General features: G+C 31.8%; 1 protein-coding gene across 1 annotated transcript in view; it reads left to right on the top strand.

Annotated features, from left to right (window-relative positions):
- Positions 1-11,574: 11,574 nt before the first annotated feature.
- LOC108561768 (succinyl-CoA ligase subunit alpha, mitochondrial-like) overlaps positions 11,575-17,886 on the top strand; it is a 32,049-nt gene continuing 25,737 nt past the window's right edge. Inside the window, exon 1 of the mRNA XM_017919822.1 lies at positions 11,575-11,824. Coding sequence (XP_017775311.1) covers positions 11,575-11,824 — 250 coding nt within the window. The remainder of the gene's footprint in view (positions 11,825-17,886) is intronic.

Here is a 17,886-nt window from a genome sequence, read left to right as displayed (position 1 = left end):
TAATATTAATTACTTTAACTTCAAGGGTAAACTTACAAGAAAATCTTCAATAACGTAAAATTGAATATCACATTATTTTAATTAACCGGTTTTTTTTTCGTTATTCGTTATTATTTTTCTTGTTGTTACTTAAGGAAACAGTTACTTTTTGTTTCGCAATAAAAACTGATTTTTTAACAAAAAAATGTTCTTTTACTAGGATTAAAAACCGTGATATTAGAAGAAAATCTACAATAACCAAAAATTAATCATCACATTTTTCATTTAACCGGTTTATTTTGTTCCTCATTGTTATTACGTTTTGTTGTTATAGTAGAGGACTAAAGAACTCATTGATATTATGAGAAAATCTCCAAAACAAAAATAGAGCATCGCATTTTTTTTTTCCAATTACCGGTTTTTCTGTTCTTCATTATTATTATTTTTTGTATATGTACGTTGTTGTTAATTATTCAACAGTTGCTTTGTGCTTCGCAATTGAAGACCTTCTTTGATATACGCACGAACCGTTGGAAAGGAGAGACGGGAGAGACCCATTATTCCATCTTAATTGCCTTTTTCCCCGAGAACCGTGCACAAGCCCTCACCGAAACCAAATATTTATTCCGTCTTCAAATATTCTTCATATTCCAATTCGTCCTCGTCGAAATTTTTCTTTCTCTTTCCCTATTTATTTTTCCGACTTTTCCCTTTCAACAAGCAGACGAGGAAGAGACTAAATGAGAAATCGAAAGAAGTTCCGAATCTAAATTAAATTGACGAAACTTCTGCCCGACGCTCAGAAGAGTTATCAAACAAACAAAGAATCCGATTTAATAAAGTTTTATAAACATTTTTGATGTGATTCGGGCGTACGCAAAAGAGTTTTTGTCCGCGATGATGAAGGAGATTTGTAAGCTCGAAAAAGCAATTAGCGCAATTTAAATATGAATCCCGATCGACTTTCAATATTTCATAATTATGTAATTACGTTTTAATGAATTTTCAATTAAATCGGAAAAAGCAATTTTAAAATTTTGCCCGTTTCGAATTTCTCATTCCTACATTTTTGCACTCTGTAATTAATATGTTTTGTCTCGCATACATAAATTATTATTATTTTAGTATTACATGATTTTTCATATAATTCCGTTAAATATTTAACATAAAATACAGCCAAAATCAATTAATAATTAATTAATATAGAACATTGTAGTTTTGCCATATATTTAAATAGTATACACGGTCCTCTTTTTATGCGTACTCTTTTTTATTTTAAGAATCATTTTTTTAAATAACTATTTTAGGCCATTTTGACACGTTTTGACACAAATTGGCAAATCATTTCATCGAAAAAGATGATAATTCTGAACGAGCATTCAAGTTTCGACCGGAGCTTCAGAATTGCATTTCTGGATATCAGGAATTGTAGAAAAAAAATAGCAAAGCCATCGAAAAGTTTAATCACTGATTATATTGTCAAAGGGAAAAAATTAACATGCGAAGTTGAGACTAATTTTACTTGTGAAGAATCATTATCTTCAGGACATATATCTGATATGCTGACTATATCTTCTAGTGATGAAAGTGATTTCGAACCAGTTCGCAAATTATGCCAAACACTCTCATATAGCGACGATAATTCTAAAGAAAAAAATGTGTAGAAAGATTAACTTTCATAAAAATTTTCTATATTTTTTTTGTAAAATTTTTCCGTATAAATTTAGAAAGAATATGTTAACATTATATTTTTCTGAAATTTAATAAACTTGTCTATGATTGTTAAAGTTCTTATAAAATTATGAATAAACATTTCAGAAAGAATATAGTAAGACTAATTATTTTTCTGAAATTTAATAAATCTTTTTTTATGCGATTTTCGGTATATTGTAACTCATTGATTTAGTTTTATACGGTTTTAAAAAAATATGGAACATATCTTTTATTTTTATACGTGTGTCTAGTCCTTTTTTGTGCGATTTATTTTTATGCGTTATCCTGTGGAACGTATCTACCGCATAAAAAGTAAACCAAGTGTATTTATTTATTTACAAACTTTAGTGTTTTTTACCGATCAAAGTATATCTATTAATTTTATTAAATACATTAAGAAAATAAAGATTTAAAATTTTATTTTCTTCAATTCTTACTTTATCATAAAATTTACAAAAAATTCTGAATATTTTGAAAGTGGATAAGTTCATTTTTTGTTTGTTTTGACTGTAGTAAGGTTTATAATTTGATGTTAGCTATCATAAACAAGAATTTGGGATTAATTATTAAAAACTTGAAATATTCTTTGTAAAAAAATAAATAAGTAAACAATTTTTTCAAACTAATTTAATATGTTAACATTTCTGAAGTATTATTCAATTATTCTGTAGTGTCATAAACTATATTGATTGAAACTTAACTATTTATGGCAATAACTTAATGTTAATGATTTATTAGATTTACTACTAATACTTCATTAAACTAAATACAAAATGATAATAAATCGAAGGTGATGTTTAGATTGTTAAAGTTATGAGGATTTAATTAATATTAAATTGTTTTATTGAGTGTTCGATGGATGCTGTGGATATCTTTTAAAGTACGTTAAGCTGGGCACGATCCATAAATAGAAGAGTGAGGATTACATTGCACGCTGATGGCGTATTTGAGAGGTGATGGTTTGCAAACGTTCGATACAAGGAGAATTGGGTTAGGATGGGATAGTAGAGGAGAGAAACTACGATCTGATCTGCATAGTAGTGGGTGTGATATGGTGCTTTCATGTAGACGAGACTGCTTCAACATGTTGTGTGTTTGCCGAAGTTAAGGTTGGCCCGGAGTACGTGCCGTACCTGTCGCTCTTCGATATTGCCCGAAATTAACACACGGGAATTCGCCTATTCTCAGACTAGTTAAACTAAATATTACTTACTGAGTTAGCACTCTAATACATTTACCGAACTTAGTGACGAAGAGAGGAGGGATGGGGAGGTGCAGAATCCCCACACTTCCATTGTTTTCACTTCCCTGCACCGTATTAATTATGTCAATACGCACTAATGCATGCACACACGTATATACATGTATACACATACAGCAAGTTCAGAGCTCGGTAAATATTTGACGTATATTACCGGATGGATTCCGTTGGCACCGATCTCCATTTAAATATAATCATTTTAAGTGCTCCCTGCAAACACTTCATTACATAAAATTAGATTCACAAACAGACCGATTCTTTCTTGTCCCTTTCTTGCTCGCTACCTTCGAGGTACCAAACAAAGGGCCCATCCCTTTGCACGCGCCAACCAACAACAACACATCAAAACTACTAGACAACTTCCATAGCTTTTAACGCTATTAACTTCGTTGACCTCTGTATAAAAGCCAATACATTACTAGATTCTATAATATATATTGTAGTGTTTTTTATTTCTATATTAACTGTCCTCTAGTCTGCGAAATATTTCTCTTTTTGTATAATCGTTACACGAATATTGTCAAATGCATTTTCATCCCTTGATTGAAATAAAATTAAATCAACGACTTTTATTTTAATAAAATAATTACAAGATGTATTTCTATTATCAAAACAAAGTCTGATATTAATAATAGAAATTAATGGAAAATACATTTAACGAATGGTTAAGTCGCTCTATCCAGGTGCCAGTGGTTACAGGTTCAAATCCCTTTGATATGAATAAGGTTCAGCATATGAACCTTGAACCAAGTCGATGGACATTGTCCAGTATTACGGATAGCAGCAGATTCACAGTGAAAGGAAATAGTGGAATCGCAGAGCATCAATATACTACTGAAGTTAATCTAAAAGACGTTGTTTAAATTAAAAAAACTAATCATCATAATGGTAACTATCCCTCGGGAAAGATTATCCATTTAATGTCAACTGCGATCTTAAATTTAACAGATATTATCAATTAAGATGAAGAAGAATAAAAATACATCAGTTTTCATAAATATGCTACAAAATTTTGACAATTTTGATAATTCAAAACATTTTTTTTGTACATTCAAAATCTATGAATTGACTTTTAAATACTTTTCAATTTTTATTTACTTTTTGTGAGTATAACAATAGTTGAAATCGAATAAAATTTGAATTAAATGTTAGAAAATAATCGAAAAAGCTATTGAAATAAAATTGTTGACTAAAACAAAAGTATTGTGAATTTTATGCATATCTATAGGATTCTAATACTTCTATATTTATCAATTAAATTATGGGAGTTAATTGAAAAAAAGCCCTTTGGCTAGCCTATTAGTATATATATTTTTATTATATGTTAAAATTTATTTATATATAAATTGTACTTTTTTTTTTCTTCTTATGTATCGATGTTTGGCCAATAAATTATTATTATTATTATTATTATAAAAAAAAATATTTGGAAATAGTTAATAGCTAATAATATTAGCAAATTTTGTTTTATTATTGATGGAAATTAATTGAAAAGAAATATGTTCAGTTGAATATAACTTATTTTAAAACTTTTAGACTAAAAATGAAAAGTTTATAAATAAAAATATAGAAAATTTTGGAAAAAATATTTCCAACTAACTAAAAATTTCCAAAAAAAATACAGGTTACAGAAGATAAAAGGTAATAAATTTCCTAAATATATTAATTATAAAATTGTCTATGTATATTGCACAAAATATTCGTGTATAATGAGCAAAGTCTGCGTTTATGAAACCTCTTAATTAATTAATAATTATCATGGGATTTAAATAAAAATATATGTAAGAAATACATATAATTACTTTGTTAATATCAAATTTACTATTTTTATTAAATTATATTAATTGACTAAATAATTTCCTACTCAAATTTGCTGAAAATTAAAAGTGTTAAAGTATTAAATGCATGTAATTTATAGGAGATGTAGAGTACTGATTTATAACTAAGTAATAAAGTAATTCAAAAAAGATTAATAGTTAGTATCTGTCTAAAAGGACGAACATCCTTAAACGGTATTTCGCAATGAAAGCTTAATAGAATCATGATATTAATATATGTTTTATAATTTAATTTTCAATCGGAACAAGGGCTTATCTAAAGTGGCAATGAATATTCAGGTCGCAATAGTTTTGCATAATGGTTTATTAATGCATAATTATTAAACGAGTCGAGATAGAAATGGGGAGTATATGGATGGGGGACTGCACTCCACTTAAATGCAGTCATTGGGATGAAACACGTGCGACGTGTTCCATTTGGGACAATCGGAATCCCACTTCTTCTGCAAGACCACCACCATTATTTTTGCTCTGCGCAAAAGAGGCGAGAAAGTAGAGAGTGGTAGTATTTAAAATCGGAAGGCATAAATTCGACGGCGCGCTTTAATTAAGCAATTTAGGGCCTCACCTAAAATATTCGGACGTGGGGGAGGCGGAGGTTGCCGCTCCCAGGGAACCGAAGAAGTGCAATTAGCGTGCGGCCGTGCGACGTGATCGGAATTTCGGTAAAGTTTCTCTGACAAGCAAACAACTCTGACTAAAGTACTTGTGATTTAAAGGGGGACGACGACTCACACGACTTTCCCAGATCTACTCCCCCGTTTCTTCTTACATCTTTCTCTCTCATTTTTTTTTATCTCTTTCTCTTTTTCTCTTTCGTTGAATGTGTGCGAATGCGAGTGTGTTCTTTGATACTTTGCCTCCCCCAGATGCCCTAACTCAATGCTATTATGGATGGTCCCTATGGACGCCTTATATATTGTGCCCAAACTCTCCCGCACATCCCGCCTGTCTTAAGACACTTTCCTGGATTTTAGAACAAATCCAATTCACCAGCAAACTTTGCTTTCACACATATATACCACCCTCGTCTCTATCCGCACAACATTTACATTTCGTTTAATTTTTTTTTCACAGTCTTGATTTATCACATATTTTTAACAATTCCATTGACACAAATATGATTTACATACTTTCAATAGTATCAAAAATATTTGTAACGAAACAACAAAATAATTTATTTATATTTATGTATCAAGTTTCAAAAATTATTATTTATTTCTAAGTTATTTTTATATTCTTCAACTTACGCGATTTTCAACTTACACTAAAACTTTTGGAACAAATTAATAATGTAAGTCATGTACATTCTTTAAAGTTCTTGAGATTATTCATACGAAATATGAAATTTTAATTTAATTTAAGATACATTTATCAAGTAATTAATTTCTTATTTATTTCATACATAACTTTCATTCTTTTACTTTTAATATTTTAAAAAATAAATTGATTTTTATTATAACATTACTACTTTCTTTGGAATATGAAAAGCTAATGTATCTAAATATTAATTAAATGAGATTCTTTGTTAATGATCTGTTGAGTTGCTTAAGATATAATTAAAATAACTTACAAGATCTTTGGATTCATGTAAATTTGGATAAGTGAAGATGTACATGTCCTTACCTAGAATAGAAAAGAAAACAAATTATTAATATACACAAATATAATAATTTACTGAAGGTGAAATTTAAATATACAATTTCATGTTATATATTTATATTATATATGAATTATTATACAGTGGAACCTCGCATAACGAGCAAAATGAATTGTACGAAAAATGACTCGCTTAACGAGCAACGTTTCGCATAACGAATGACGATGAGAAGGGAAGTCCCGGATTGTGCAAAATTGAATAACACTGGTATATCTCCGAATAAAAATCTAAAGAATAAAAATAACCATAGATATGAAAAACAAAATCATGAATAATCGAGAACAAGTTTTTTTTTTCTCCGACATGGAACGAAATTTACATTGGTTTATATGGGAAAACGTGTTTCTCTATACGAGTATTTCACTATATGAGTAAAAATTGGAATGGATTATACTCGTTAAGAGAGGTTTCACTGTATATGAATTATTATATATGTGGGTGTTATTCAATTTCTAAGAAATACAGAAATATATAATTTCATGTTACAGAGGAATGATCAATAATTTTAATATTTAATTACAATTTTACTCGGAAAACTTATTAAAGATGTAAAGATAAACATGCTGTAAACATAAAAATAAATAAAAAAATATATGACTGCTCGGACTAATATTAGTTATAATGTCGACTATAATTAAGAAGTTTATTTGCCGTTCGGATATTTGCATTCAGAAATTGCAGAGTAAAAGCACACGACTTTTACGTCTCGTCTTTTCCACCATATTTGCTTTTAATTTTATTTACTTCTTTCTCATCTTCCTCCTCGCTACCGTCTAGAGGAGTAATAATATTTTAATTTCAGTTTATGTACTGAGGAAATAATTTCAACTGCATAATATGTCATTGCCTTGCAAGTTTAATGCAGCAAAAGGGAATTCGAGTCAAACAGGACGAGCACGAACGAAACTTAAGTTTTATATAGTTATATACGAAACGTCATGTAACATATACACGCGCAGGGGGTAAAATTAGCTTTGATCGTAACACTAAAAGATTTAAGATTCTCTCCGCGCCATCTGTACGCACGTAATTAAACAATTCACTTTAAAATTTAATTAACAACTTCGGTTCAAACAAACAATAATCGAAAAAAAAAGTAAATAAAAATGCTGCTTCGCGGATTAATCGGAGCAGAAGGTTAATTAGTTTCAACAATTTCTCACTTGGCTTTTTGCGGTTTGAAGTTTCGTTTCGTGGGGGGATGACGATGGGGTGGCGTCAAAGGAAATTGGATTGATAGGTATGCGCACTACACAAAAACCAATCACTTTCAACCGCAAACCGAAGAAGGGGGAAGCGGCGCATTTTTTTTCTCTCGCTGTGTGTGTGTGAGCTCCACTCCTTTTCTGTATTATGTTTTATTTTTTTTTTCTTCTTCCCTCTGAGAACCACCGCCAACCCTCCGACACCACCGCCGCACTTTAGGGTTCGAGTCTAATTCCGTGTGGGTTGGTGAAAAAAAATGTTGCAGCAAACTAGATGACTGAACTGGGGGGGAGATTGAATTATTTCCGCCGGATTTCTCTGCTCTAATTGACATACAGACGGGGGAGGGAAAAAAAGAGAAATACACCAAAGTCCTCCACCACAAATCGCAGTTTCTATTTATGTGTGTGTGTGCGTCTGAATGGTTTTGAGTGTGCGTGTTTATTTCATCGAAAAGATCTTTGATTTCACAACTTTATTGCTGAACGTTATTTCTTAAGTTACATCAACACCACTCCTGATTTTAAACCAATAAGTGTACAGTAAGACTTCGTTTAGCGCTTCCTCGATTAACGTTGATTACAGCCATATGGATAAAAGCTCAACTATAATTGAATACTCATAAGAAAATCAGTAAAAAATGTTAATTTCTCATTACTTCACTTTGAACGCGAATTATAACCAATTACATGAAACTACAGATATAATTAAATACTTGCTACATTACCCAAATATTCAACTTTCTTGTGTATATTGTAGATCCATTCTGTCTGTTATAGTATAGGAGAAAATCAACTAAAATATAATGACATAAAAGCCTAGAAACCATATAAATTTACATGTGATTTCATTTAATGCTGTTTCGTTTAGTCTTTCTCTTGTAGTAACACATCATAAGCACTAAACGAGGTTATTGTAAACGTTTTATAATCTAAGTTTAATTACTATAATATTTGTTATGATTATAATTAGTTATTATGATATTATATAATTTACCGTATTTCTCCAAGTATAAGACGGTCCAATGTATAAGACGCACCTTAATTTTTAAGCTTGTAAAAGCCCCCAGTTTTAAAAAAAGGATACGTCTTATCCTTGTGGATAGATTGAATACTCATATGTATGTTTTATATCTATTCTACCTATTATAGTTTCTAAGAAAATCAGTAAATTGATAATTTTTCATTACTTCAACTTTGAACGCGAATTACAAACAAATACATGAAACTACAGAAATAATTAAATACTCGCTACATCACCCAAATATACAACTTTCTTGTGTATATTGTAGATCCATTATATTTGTTATAGTATACGTGAAAATCAACTAAAATATAATGACCGAAAAGCCTAAAAACGATATAAATTTACATGTGATTTCGTTTAACGCTGTTTCGTTTAGTGCTTGTCTTCTAGTAACACATCATGAGCACTAAACGAGGTCTTATTGTATACAAATTATTGTAAACGTTTTATAATCTAAAAATTATTATAATTATTTATTATGATATTATATCAATAAAATAACCAATTTTGTTGTCACATGTATTAATATAATTTACCGTACATCTTCAAGTATAATACAGTTAAATGTATAAGACGCACCTTAGTTTATGAGCTTAAAAAGCATAAAAAATACGTCTTATCCTTGTGAAAATACCGAAATATTTACAGGCTATTTTATATATCACCTTTGAACATAAATCAATTAAATCAACAAATATTTTGTTTTAGAAATTTATATAATACTTAAAAGGTACTTTGTTTAGTTTTTAATACAAATGTACATAATTTACTGCGGATTTTAATTTTCTATACTAGATATTTTATTAAGTATTATTATATGAGATATTTTCGTTTATTATAATTAAAAATGAAATTTGCTAAAAAAATCACTAAAAACCTCTTTAGCCTGCGTCGTTATCGATTGGATACTTTTTAATTACACGCTTAAGACCGCAAAGCGGGTCTAACCTAAATGGAGATAAAAAAAATCGGTGGTAGAAGAGGGTTGAGAGTAGAAAGAAAGCAAATCCTCGGTAAGATAATAAATAAATTAAAGGGGGGGCTTTAAAATGATATACACGCGCCAACTAAAAGTGTTTGTGCAGAGAGTGAGAGAGTAGGAGATGGTAACGGAGTGGAGTACACACAATGCAGGGTGCATTTATAATGGCTGCGGGAAAACTAATTGTCCGTCACTTGGGAAAAGATCAGTTAAGGGATTTAAGCCGCCGGAGAGGTTCTAAGTAATGGATTTTTCCGACGCCGAGAATAACAAGAGACCAACTATAATTACAACGTATTACCGTTTTCTTTTTTCGTTGTTATTGTTTTATTGTTGTATCCGCAAAATTAATATACGCGAATTTCATAAATTCTCCAACTGGATCGACACTATATCATCATGTGTAGCCGAAAATTGGAAACGATTGCTCAATTTTCTGCACAGAGGGTGCATGAGGATGAGAGAGGGGTTGGCGTAGGTGGATGGGCGGCAGAAGCGGAGCTTTAATAAAATTATATCGTGAATGGTTAATTTATAATGTTGATGTTGCGCGCCGGGCGTCGCGTCGCGCCCTCCAGATTTTTAATTCAATGACAATGATTAATTCTGACTGGTAGTTTATTACACCCCCACTGAACACCTTATTGCATTATCATTCCTTCCTTCGCCCTCGCAAAATAAACAAAGCGCAAACCCATTTACAAAACTCGACTCTCCGATGAAATCCCCTTAAATTATTTCGAAAATTCATCGACTTAACTTTACGTGATTCATACCTTCTTCAAACTCATTTAACAAAATATTATTTTTGTAATTCTACTCTCATCAAAAACAACTCTACTTTCTTTATTAATATTTAAAAGTTTATATCAATTTCAAGAAAATATTGTGTTCATAAACTTCACCTAATTTATTTATTTTAGCAGTTTTTAAATAAATATATAATTTCTGCTTATTTTAAAATAATAATTTTATTATAATTTATATAATTGTTTCTTTGTTGTGCTTATTTTATTTATCTTTTCAGGCTTATATATTAGGCATAATATCTAGAGCACACGAGGTTTTTGGGGCCCACAAGACTTTTGGGACACACAAAAAATAGTTGAATTAGAATTTATATTTAAATTAGAATCTACTTAAATGATACCTCAGACTCACAACTAACTTAATGAGTCCCTCATTTCAGGTCTAAATATTTAATATATTGAATTTCACTACGACCGATTTCGTCTATTGGATTATTCTAATACTTATCTTGTCTATCTTTTTTGTAGTGCTTATTTTATTTATCTTTTCAGTTATTTCAGGCTTATCCATTAGGCATAATATCTGTGGCACACGAGATTTTTGGGGCCCGCAAGACTTTTGGGGGGCCCACGGAAAATAGTTGAATTAGAATTTATATTTAAATTAGAATCTACTTAACTGATACCTCCGACTCACAACTAACTTAATCAGTCCCTTTTTTTTTCAAGTCTAAATATTTAATATATTGAATTTCACTATCTTGTTTATCTTTGAATTCTAAATAATTCTAATTAGAATTTTACTGAACTAATTTTCATTAAGTTAATTATTACATGCGTATCACATTAAGCACAGTTCCTAGGACACACAACATTTTTCAAGAATTTTTGGGGCCCACGGAAAAAAAAATTGAATTATGATTTAGATTTTGTTGAGAGATGATGGTTCATAAAATGTCTGGTTTTTAGGGCATACTACAACCTTAATTCCGCATAATTTTTTTTTGGCAATTGAATTATCTACATTCTTTTCAACGCAATGGTTTGTTATTGTTATTTTTCATTTATTTCAGGTCTGAAAGCATAATAGACGTACAGTGAAACCTCGCTTAACGATCACCTCCTATAACGAGCGTTTCCCTTACGGGGCTCGCGTATTAATGTGTTGGGTCCCTAGTCATCAGGGCATCGCAGGCAATGAGAGGGCAGACGAGGTCGCAAAGAAGGGACATACTCTTGGTCAAACCATCAATATGACAGTACCACACACTGACTTCTTTGAGAACATAAAAACTGCATCCATGAAGGAATGGCAGGAAGAATACCTTGTGGACAATCAGACCAAAGGAAGGCTTTATTTTGAATTGCTCAATAGGACAGTGAAGAGCACCCCATGGTTTACAGAACTAGGTATCTATAAAAAAACGTCAAGTCTCAGCACTCTCAAGAATACGTTCTGGGCATTCCTTATCCCCATCTCATCTATACAGAGCGGGACTATTTGAGTGCTCTAACAACACTGAAGTGACGAAGACTCTAATTTGTATCATTTCTAAACACCATCAGTTGCCCACTTCTGTCGAAACCCTCATATCTCAAAACTGCATGGAAGTTTTAATAAGGCAGTCATCAATTTTGTACCAACAACTAACGCCGCCTTTTAACAAACTATAATCATTCATACAACCTCACTCAACAATTATTGGTATGAGTACCTCGCTGCAATCCATTTAACAAAACAAAACACAACTACATAACCGACGAGGTTCATCCATTTTTTCCATCTGTTTAGAGTCGCCAGAACCCCGGCGCGAAATGTATATGTATCAACTTAGGCCACATACACACTGGGGAGACACCCTGTGACAGGTCGAAGCTTTCCAGGGTCGAGGTGGGAATTATTTAGCCCTCGATTTACTGGTTATGCAGAGGTTTCGACCTGACACTCAACACTTTTTGATCCTACCGATATGTGACTGGCTAACGGGTCGACAAGACCCAGCTAAATGTGAAGGGGTTTCCAGAAGGAGACTCATTACCGGAAGAAGAAGAAGAGCGTTTTCCGTAACGATCAAAATGGAACGCATTATCGTATATTACATTAGTTTATATGGGGAAAATTGTAAAAATCCGGAAATTTTGGAACGAATTATAAACGTTAAGCGAGGTTCCACTGTATTTTTAACAATGGGTGCTAATGACACGCCATCTGTTAGTTAATTAGAATTAGAATTAGAATTAGAAACTTTCAATATTTTTATACAGGAGTGCTAAACCTGGTATACACTATTAGAGAGCCCTTGGCTAACACTTAATGGGACCCTCACACTTCACACTGTTAAATGGATCTAGAACAACATTATTTGGGGCCCTCACCCATTTTCTTAACTAAGCTACCAATAAAGTTTATAGTCTTGCTTTAATAAAAGTGAAGAAAAAATAAAAATCCAACTAAATCTATTGCTCAACAAATTTTCTATTTTATTTTCGCGCTCTTATCTGACCACATATTCTTTTAAAACTTCATTCACACCATGACGTAACACTATATTTAAGCGGGTTCGGAAATTTATTGCCGGTATTTACGAAATAGAAAAAAAGAATTATCCGATCCATTAATTTTTATATGGGGGCTTTAATTCATTTATTTTTGTTGATGGGTTATTGCTGTTTTTAGTGGTTTCGTACTTTCTCTCACTCACTCTCTCTCATATACACGCGCTAACTCTCTTCCTACCACCAGTGTGTATGTAGGGATGTGTGCTTTGTGTGTTCGCTCCGGGCGCGTTGTTTACGCTCATGAGGTAAAAATTATTTTCATTTATATTCCATTGTTGGTCGAGGCACTTTGTAGTAAAAATATAATGGACCGCGAGATGGGACGCAGTTTATCATTTACGGTGCATTGTGTGTTCCACGCCACGCAACGAACTCTCATCTCTTTCTCTCTTCTCTTTTTTTGTTTCCTACTCTCTCTCTCACTTCAACTCACGGACATTTCATCCGTCGACCAGAACAAAATTCATCGTATAATGGACCGACGAATAATAATAAATAACAATAACAAACAACAACAACAACAAAAACACGGCAAGGCGAGTGTATGAACAAGGGGATAATAAATGCTCGTACCAGTACAACAATGAAGGATGGACATTACCACCCTAATCGTGCCAATCTACAAGAAAACAGACCAACAATTTATTTAATTTAGAATTTATTTTTTTTCACCCTTATTCAAGATTTCTATTAACGTTTCAGTTCATATTTTTTCAAAGCCCCACGTTGGTCGCCAAACATTAAAATTACCATACAAAAGAAATATTACAATTACCTATACCAAATATGTATTTTAATTGAACTTTTTCAATGAATTCAACTTTAATTAATCAATTATTACAATTACAAAAAACATACAAATTATTTTTATAACATAATGAAAACATTTTAAAAACATAATGAAAAACTTTGAGCATTATTTTATGATATAACTGGACTTATTAAAAAAAGTACTATATTAAAAAAAATTTCGATACGTTCATATTTTTGATTTTTTTTTTGAAGAAAATATTAATTATGGAAATAATTTTTTTAATTACTTATTTGTTAAGTTTTGTTTAATCTGCTAATTATATAATTTTAATTACATTGCTTCAGAATACACATTTTTTTAAGTGTTTGGATTACAATACTATTTTTAAAGAAACGTTGGTTCTCTGCGATTGTGACAAGAGTCTAAGAAAATCTGGTTAGTTGTAGTTCCAAGCATTGAAACTACTTATTTAACCACTGCTGAAATATTCATTTAAAAGAAGCTTTGCGACTTTTATTCGTCAGCGTGAGTGCAGCGCAGAGATTTAAGTAAAAGAAAAAAACAGAAGAAAAAAATATGAGGAGGAAAAAAAAATGACGAGTCAGAATTTAAAGTGCAAAATTATATTACAGCAACGTCTTTATATATTTCTGGGACCTTCCTTGATTCGATATGTATCTTAATAAAAGTAGGTTGAAGTTTAAAATATATTTGAATGCGTAATGCGCATATATCTTCGGAACGGATTTCGTAATGCGGAAGAAGCGTTTTCTCCATGCAGAAGAGAGAAATTCTTCTACCGATAATTTCGATGGGCATTATTTTTAATTTATTGTGTGAGGACGAATCGATTCATTTCACTAACCCTTACACCAGCGGTCTGCAAGGTGGTGGTGGAGTGCAGAGGAATTATTGGAGTCGGTTGCAAAGGCACCAGGCAACGAATGACAGTAATATCTCGACGTGCGAGCCAGCTACTTACGGATATATCCTAAGCAATTTGCTCTTTACGAGGCACTTAGTCTGCCTGTCGCCTGGGCTCCAAACACTAGCACCACCGGCAGCAGCAGCAGCCTTTCACTTACACTAGCACCCCCTTAATTAAACATCTCCCTCACTTCTCTAACCTAACCCAACCACCCTTCTTCAAGGAGCTTTCCTACTTCAACATACATTTTTTTTTTCTTCTCCTCTGCAAAAACCCTCGCAAAATTTAATACGCATAATCATAAGTCCTGCACCTTTGAAAATAATATCAATTATCCTCACTTGCTCAAACATTAAAACAGTTTATACGACTACGTGATACTTGACAAGTTGCAAATAATTTAGAAAATAATTTTCAAGATTATGTACATTTTTTCATGATTCATTGATAAATATATTTTGGATTTCTTTAATCAATACTATTGCTAGAAGGTAATTTCCGGGATTTCCCATTTAGTTATTCCCGGGAATTTCTAAAATTTATATTCCCATGAAAAAAAATAACAAAATTCGCTGAAATTTTTTTTCTTTTTCTCTAATCTCTATAAAAATATCTATATAATAGCAATATTAGAATTTAATTATAATTAAGCAAACTTTATATGATTTACAATTCCCGGGATTCTCGGGAAATTAAATATAAATTTCTCGTTTCCCGGGAACAAAATAAGTTTTCTAATAAAGATTATAATAAATGGAATATGAAATGTTTTTCTGAATATATTAACAATTTGCTAGATAATTAAATTTTCGTTAAAATAACATTTAATTAATGCTGAAATGGTATACGTTTTGATGTAATCAGTATTATCATTCGTTAAGGATGCCGAGGTATTCGAATATAATGCGGTATACAAACAGAAAGCTGAACGAAACAGTCGGTACCTGCGAATCTTCGTATGATTAATGAACGTATTAAGATTTGATGAAATATTCATAGGTGCGTAAACGAAGACAGCGAGATGTCGAGATATCAAAATAAGTAAATTTAGGTAACGACGACGACGGCGGAAGGGATTTAGGGGGGTGGGTTTGTTTTCATCACCGTGAGCCGGGAGAATAATTATGCGAGGATAGATTGATTAATGGTTCGGTAATTAAGAACATTGTTGATGGGTGAATTAAGTTAAATGCTGGTACGAGTCTAAAATCAACATCTGATTCGTGCAAGTGTGTATGAGAGAGAGGGATGAAAGTAGCGTGTGTTACATGTTGAAATGGGAAAGAGAGGGTGAGAGTGTAAGAGCGAGTGGAGGAGTGAAAGGGTGCGTTGGAAACAACCACCCCTAACCCGAATTTATCTTTACATTTCTGTCCGTGTGTTCTGTGTGTACGTGGTGCATGCATGAGTGTTTGTGTAATTATAATGTGCGCGATTACACCTAGCCATGAAACGTTAACTATTTCACGGGCAGATTTATGTACCCCCTCGGGGGATTTATAATATCTGTTTATCTAAATATAGCGTGCCAAAATGCCACTTGTTCGGCAAAAACCATTTTATCTGTCTGTACTTTACAACCGCGAACCGCTAATTATTTAGTCTCTGTTTAGTACGCACGCCGTACGTCTTCATATATCGCCGCCGCCGAAATCGGAAACGGAACAAGGGCTGTTCTAGTGGGGGGTGGCGGTAGTTGGGTTTGACGGCGGCAGCAGATGCGGGGAAGGCGGATTTGAAGGCAGATCACATGGATAAGGCGCTACAATAACTCACATCATAATTGCCGCCTTGATGAATCGAACGTTTTATCGGGCGAAAACAAACACTCATTTGAATATTATTACTTTGGCCGTTCGTTTTTATTTCCCGTTTCCTCGTTGTTACTTTCTTTTCATTTTCCTTCCCCCTTTTTCTTAGAGTTGTCTTCTTCTCTTGAAACATTTCTCTTTTGGCCGGTAAAGAATTTTAGACACGCTCCAGCCATAATGTATAAAATCCTATACGAAGAAATATAGAATATTGTACGCTTGGGGCCTCTCACACAAATCTACCTGCGCCGTTTCCCGCGGGTCTCACATGGCCCACCCATTAAACCCGTCGACGTCTCAAACATTTAAAACACAAGATACAAAAGTTTTACGTAATACCTCCTCCTCTCTTACGCAGATATTGATTTTTCCATCAACATGATTACTAAAATTCTATCTCAATGTAAGGTTGTCGTGGACCCTAGGCACCAGTTAAGTAGATACTAATTTAAATATTTTTCATGCATATAAAAATGATGAGGCGAATTCTGATTTGAATGTTTTTCATGGATAAAAAAGTTGATTTCTGATTCAACTATTAATATGAGCCCATAAAATTGCCATTGGCACTCAAAAACGTAGTACACCTAGTGGATAAAATGATTCTGGTTCACTTTACCTCGGATAACAAAGCTTCCATGTAACAAAGTCTATACTTTCATGACCAATTATAACATACAAATATTTAAGACCAATCCCATTGATGATTACAAATGTCGATTAATAAGATGTTAGAAATTTATTGATTTCAAAATATGATAGTTTTTCAATGAAAAATTTAGAAAATATTGTTAATAAAGAAAGCACCGAAAATGAAAATAAAATTATAATTAATATTTTAATATTTTATTAATAAAAACTAAAATAAATTCCGATTTTTTTAATTTTACCCGGCGCGTCCACCAATATTTTGTCTATTTTCACTTTGCTGTACAAAGCAAATTTTTTGTTTAACTAATATTAATTTATAATTTAAACATAAACAAAATAAAAGAAAACAAAAACAGGAAAAATCTTATACGAACAAACCGATATTGGTTTTTCGTATAAGATTTCCTGTTTTTGTTTTCAACACAACACACTTGCTTATTTATTGGGCTTATGGGAAATATAAAGAATTCATGAATGTACAACAGTGCTGATCGTATGAATTGGATATACGTGGATTTTCGAATATCCGATACAAAAAAAACCTTTCCAGATTCTTATCCATAAATAATACTGCTGAATGAATGAATTACAGAGCATTATTATATCATAAGCATAATTACAACGTAAATAAATGATATTCAATGAAAATATTCCAGATAATTATATTAAAAATATTATTAATTAATATTTAAATAAGTACTATAATTATATAAAAAAAAACATATTATTGAAAAAAAAAAAGAGTTTTTCCTATTATTTTTTTGACTTA

This window comes from Nicrophorus vespilloides, unplaced genomic scaffold (genome assembly GCF_001412225.1).
Source record: "Nicrophorus vespilloides isolate i.1.1-1 unplaced genomic scaffold, Nicve_v1.0, whole genome shotgun sequence".
In the NCBI taxonomy this organism is placed as follows: Eukaryota; Metazoa; Arthropoda; class Insecta; order Coleoptera; family Silphidae; genus Nicrophorus; species Nicrophorus vespilloides.
This window is presented reverse-complemented; position numbering and strand designations above follow the sequence as displayed.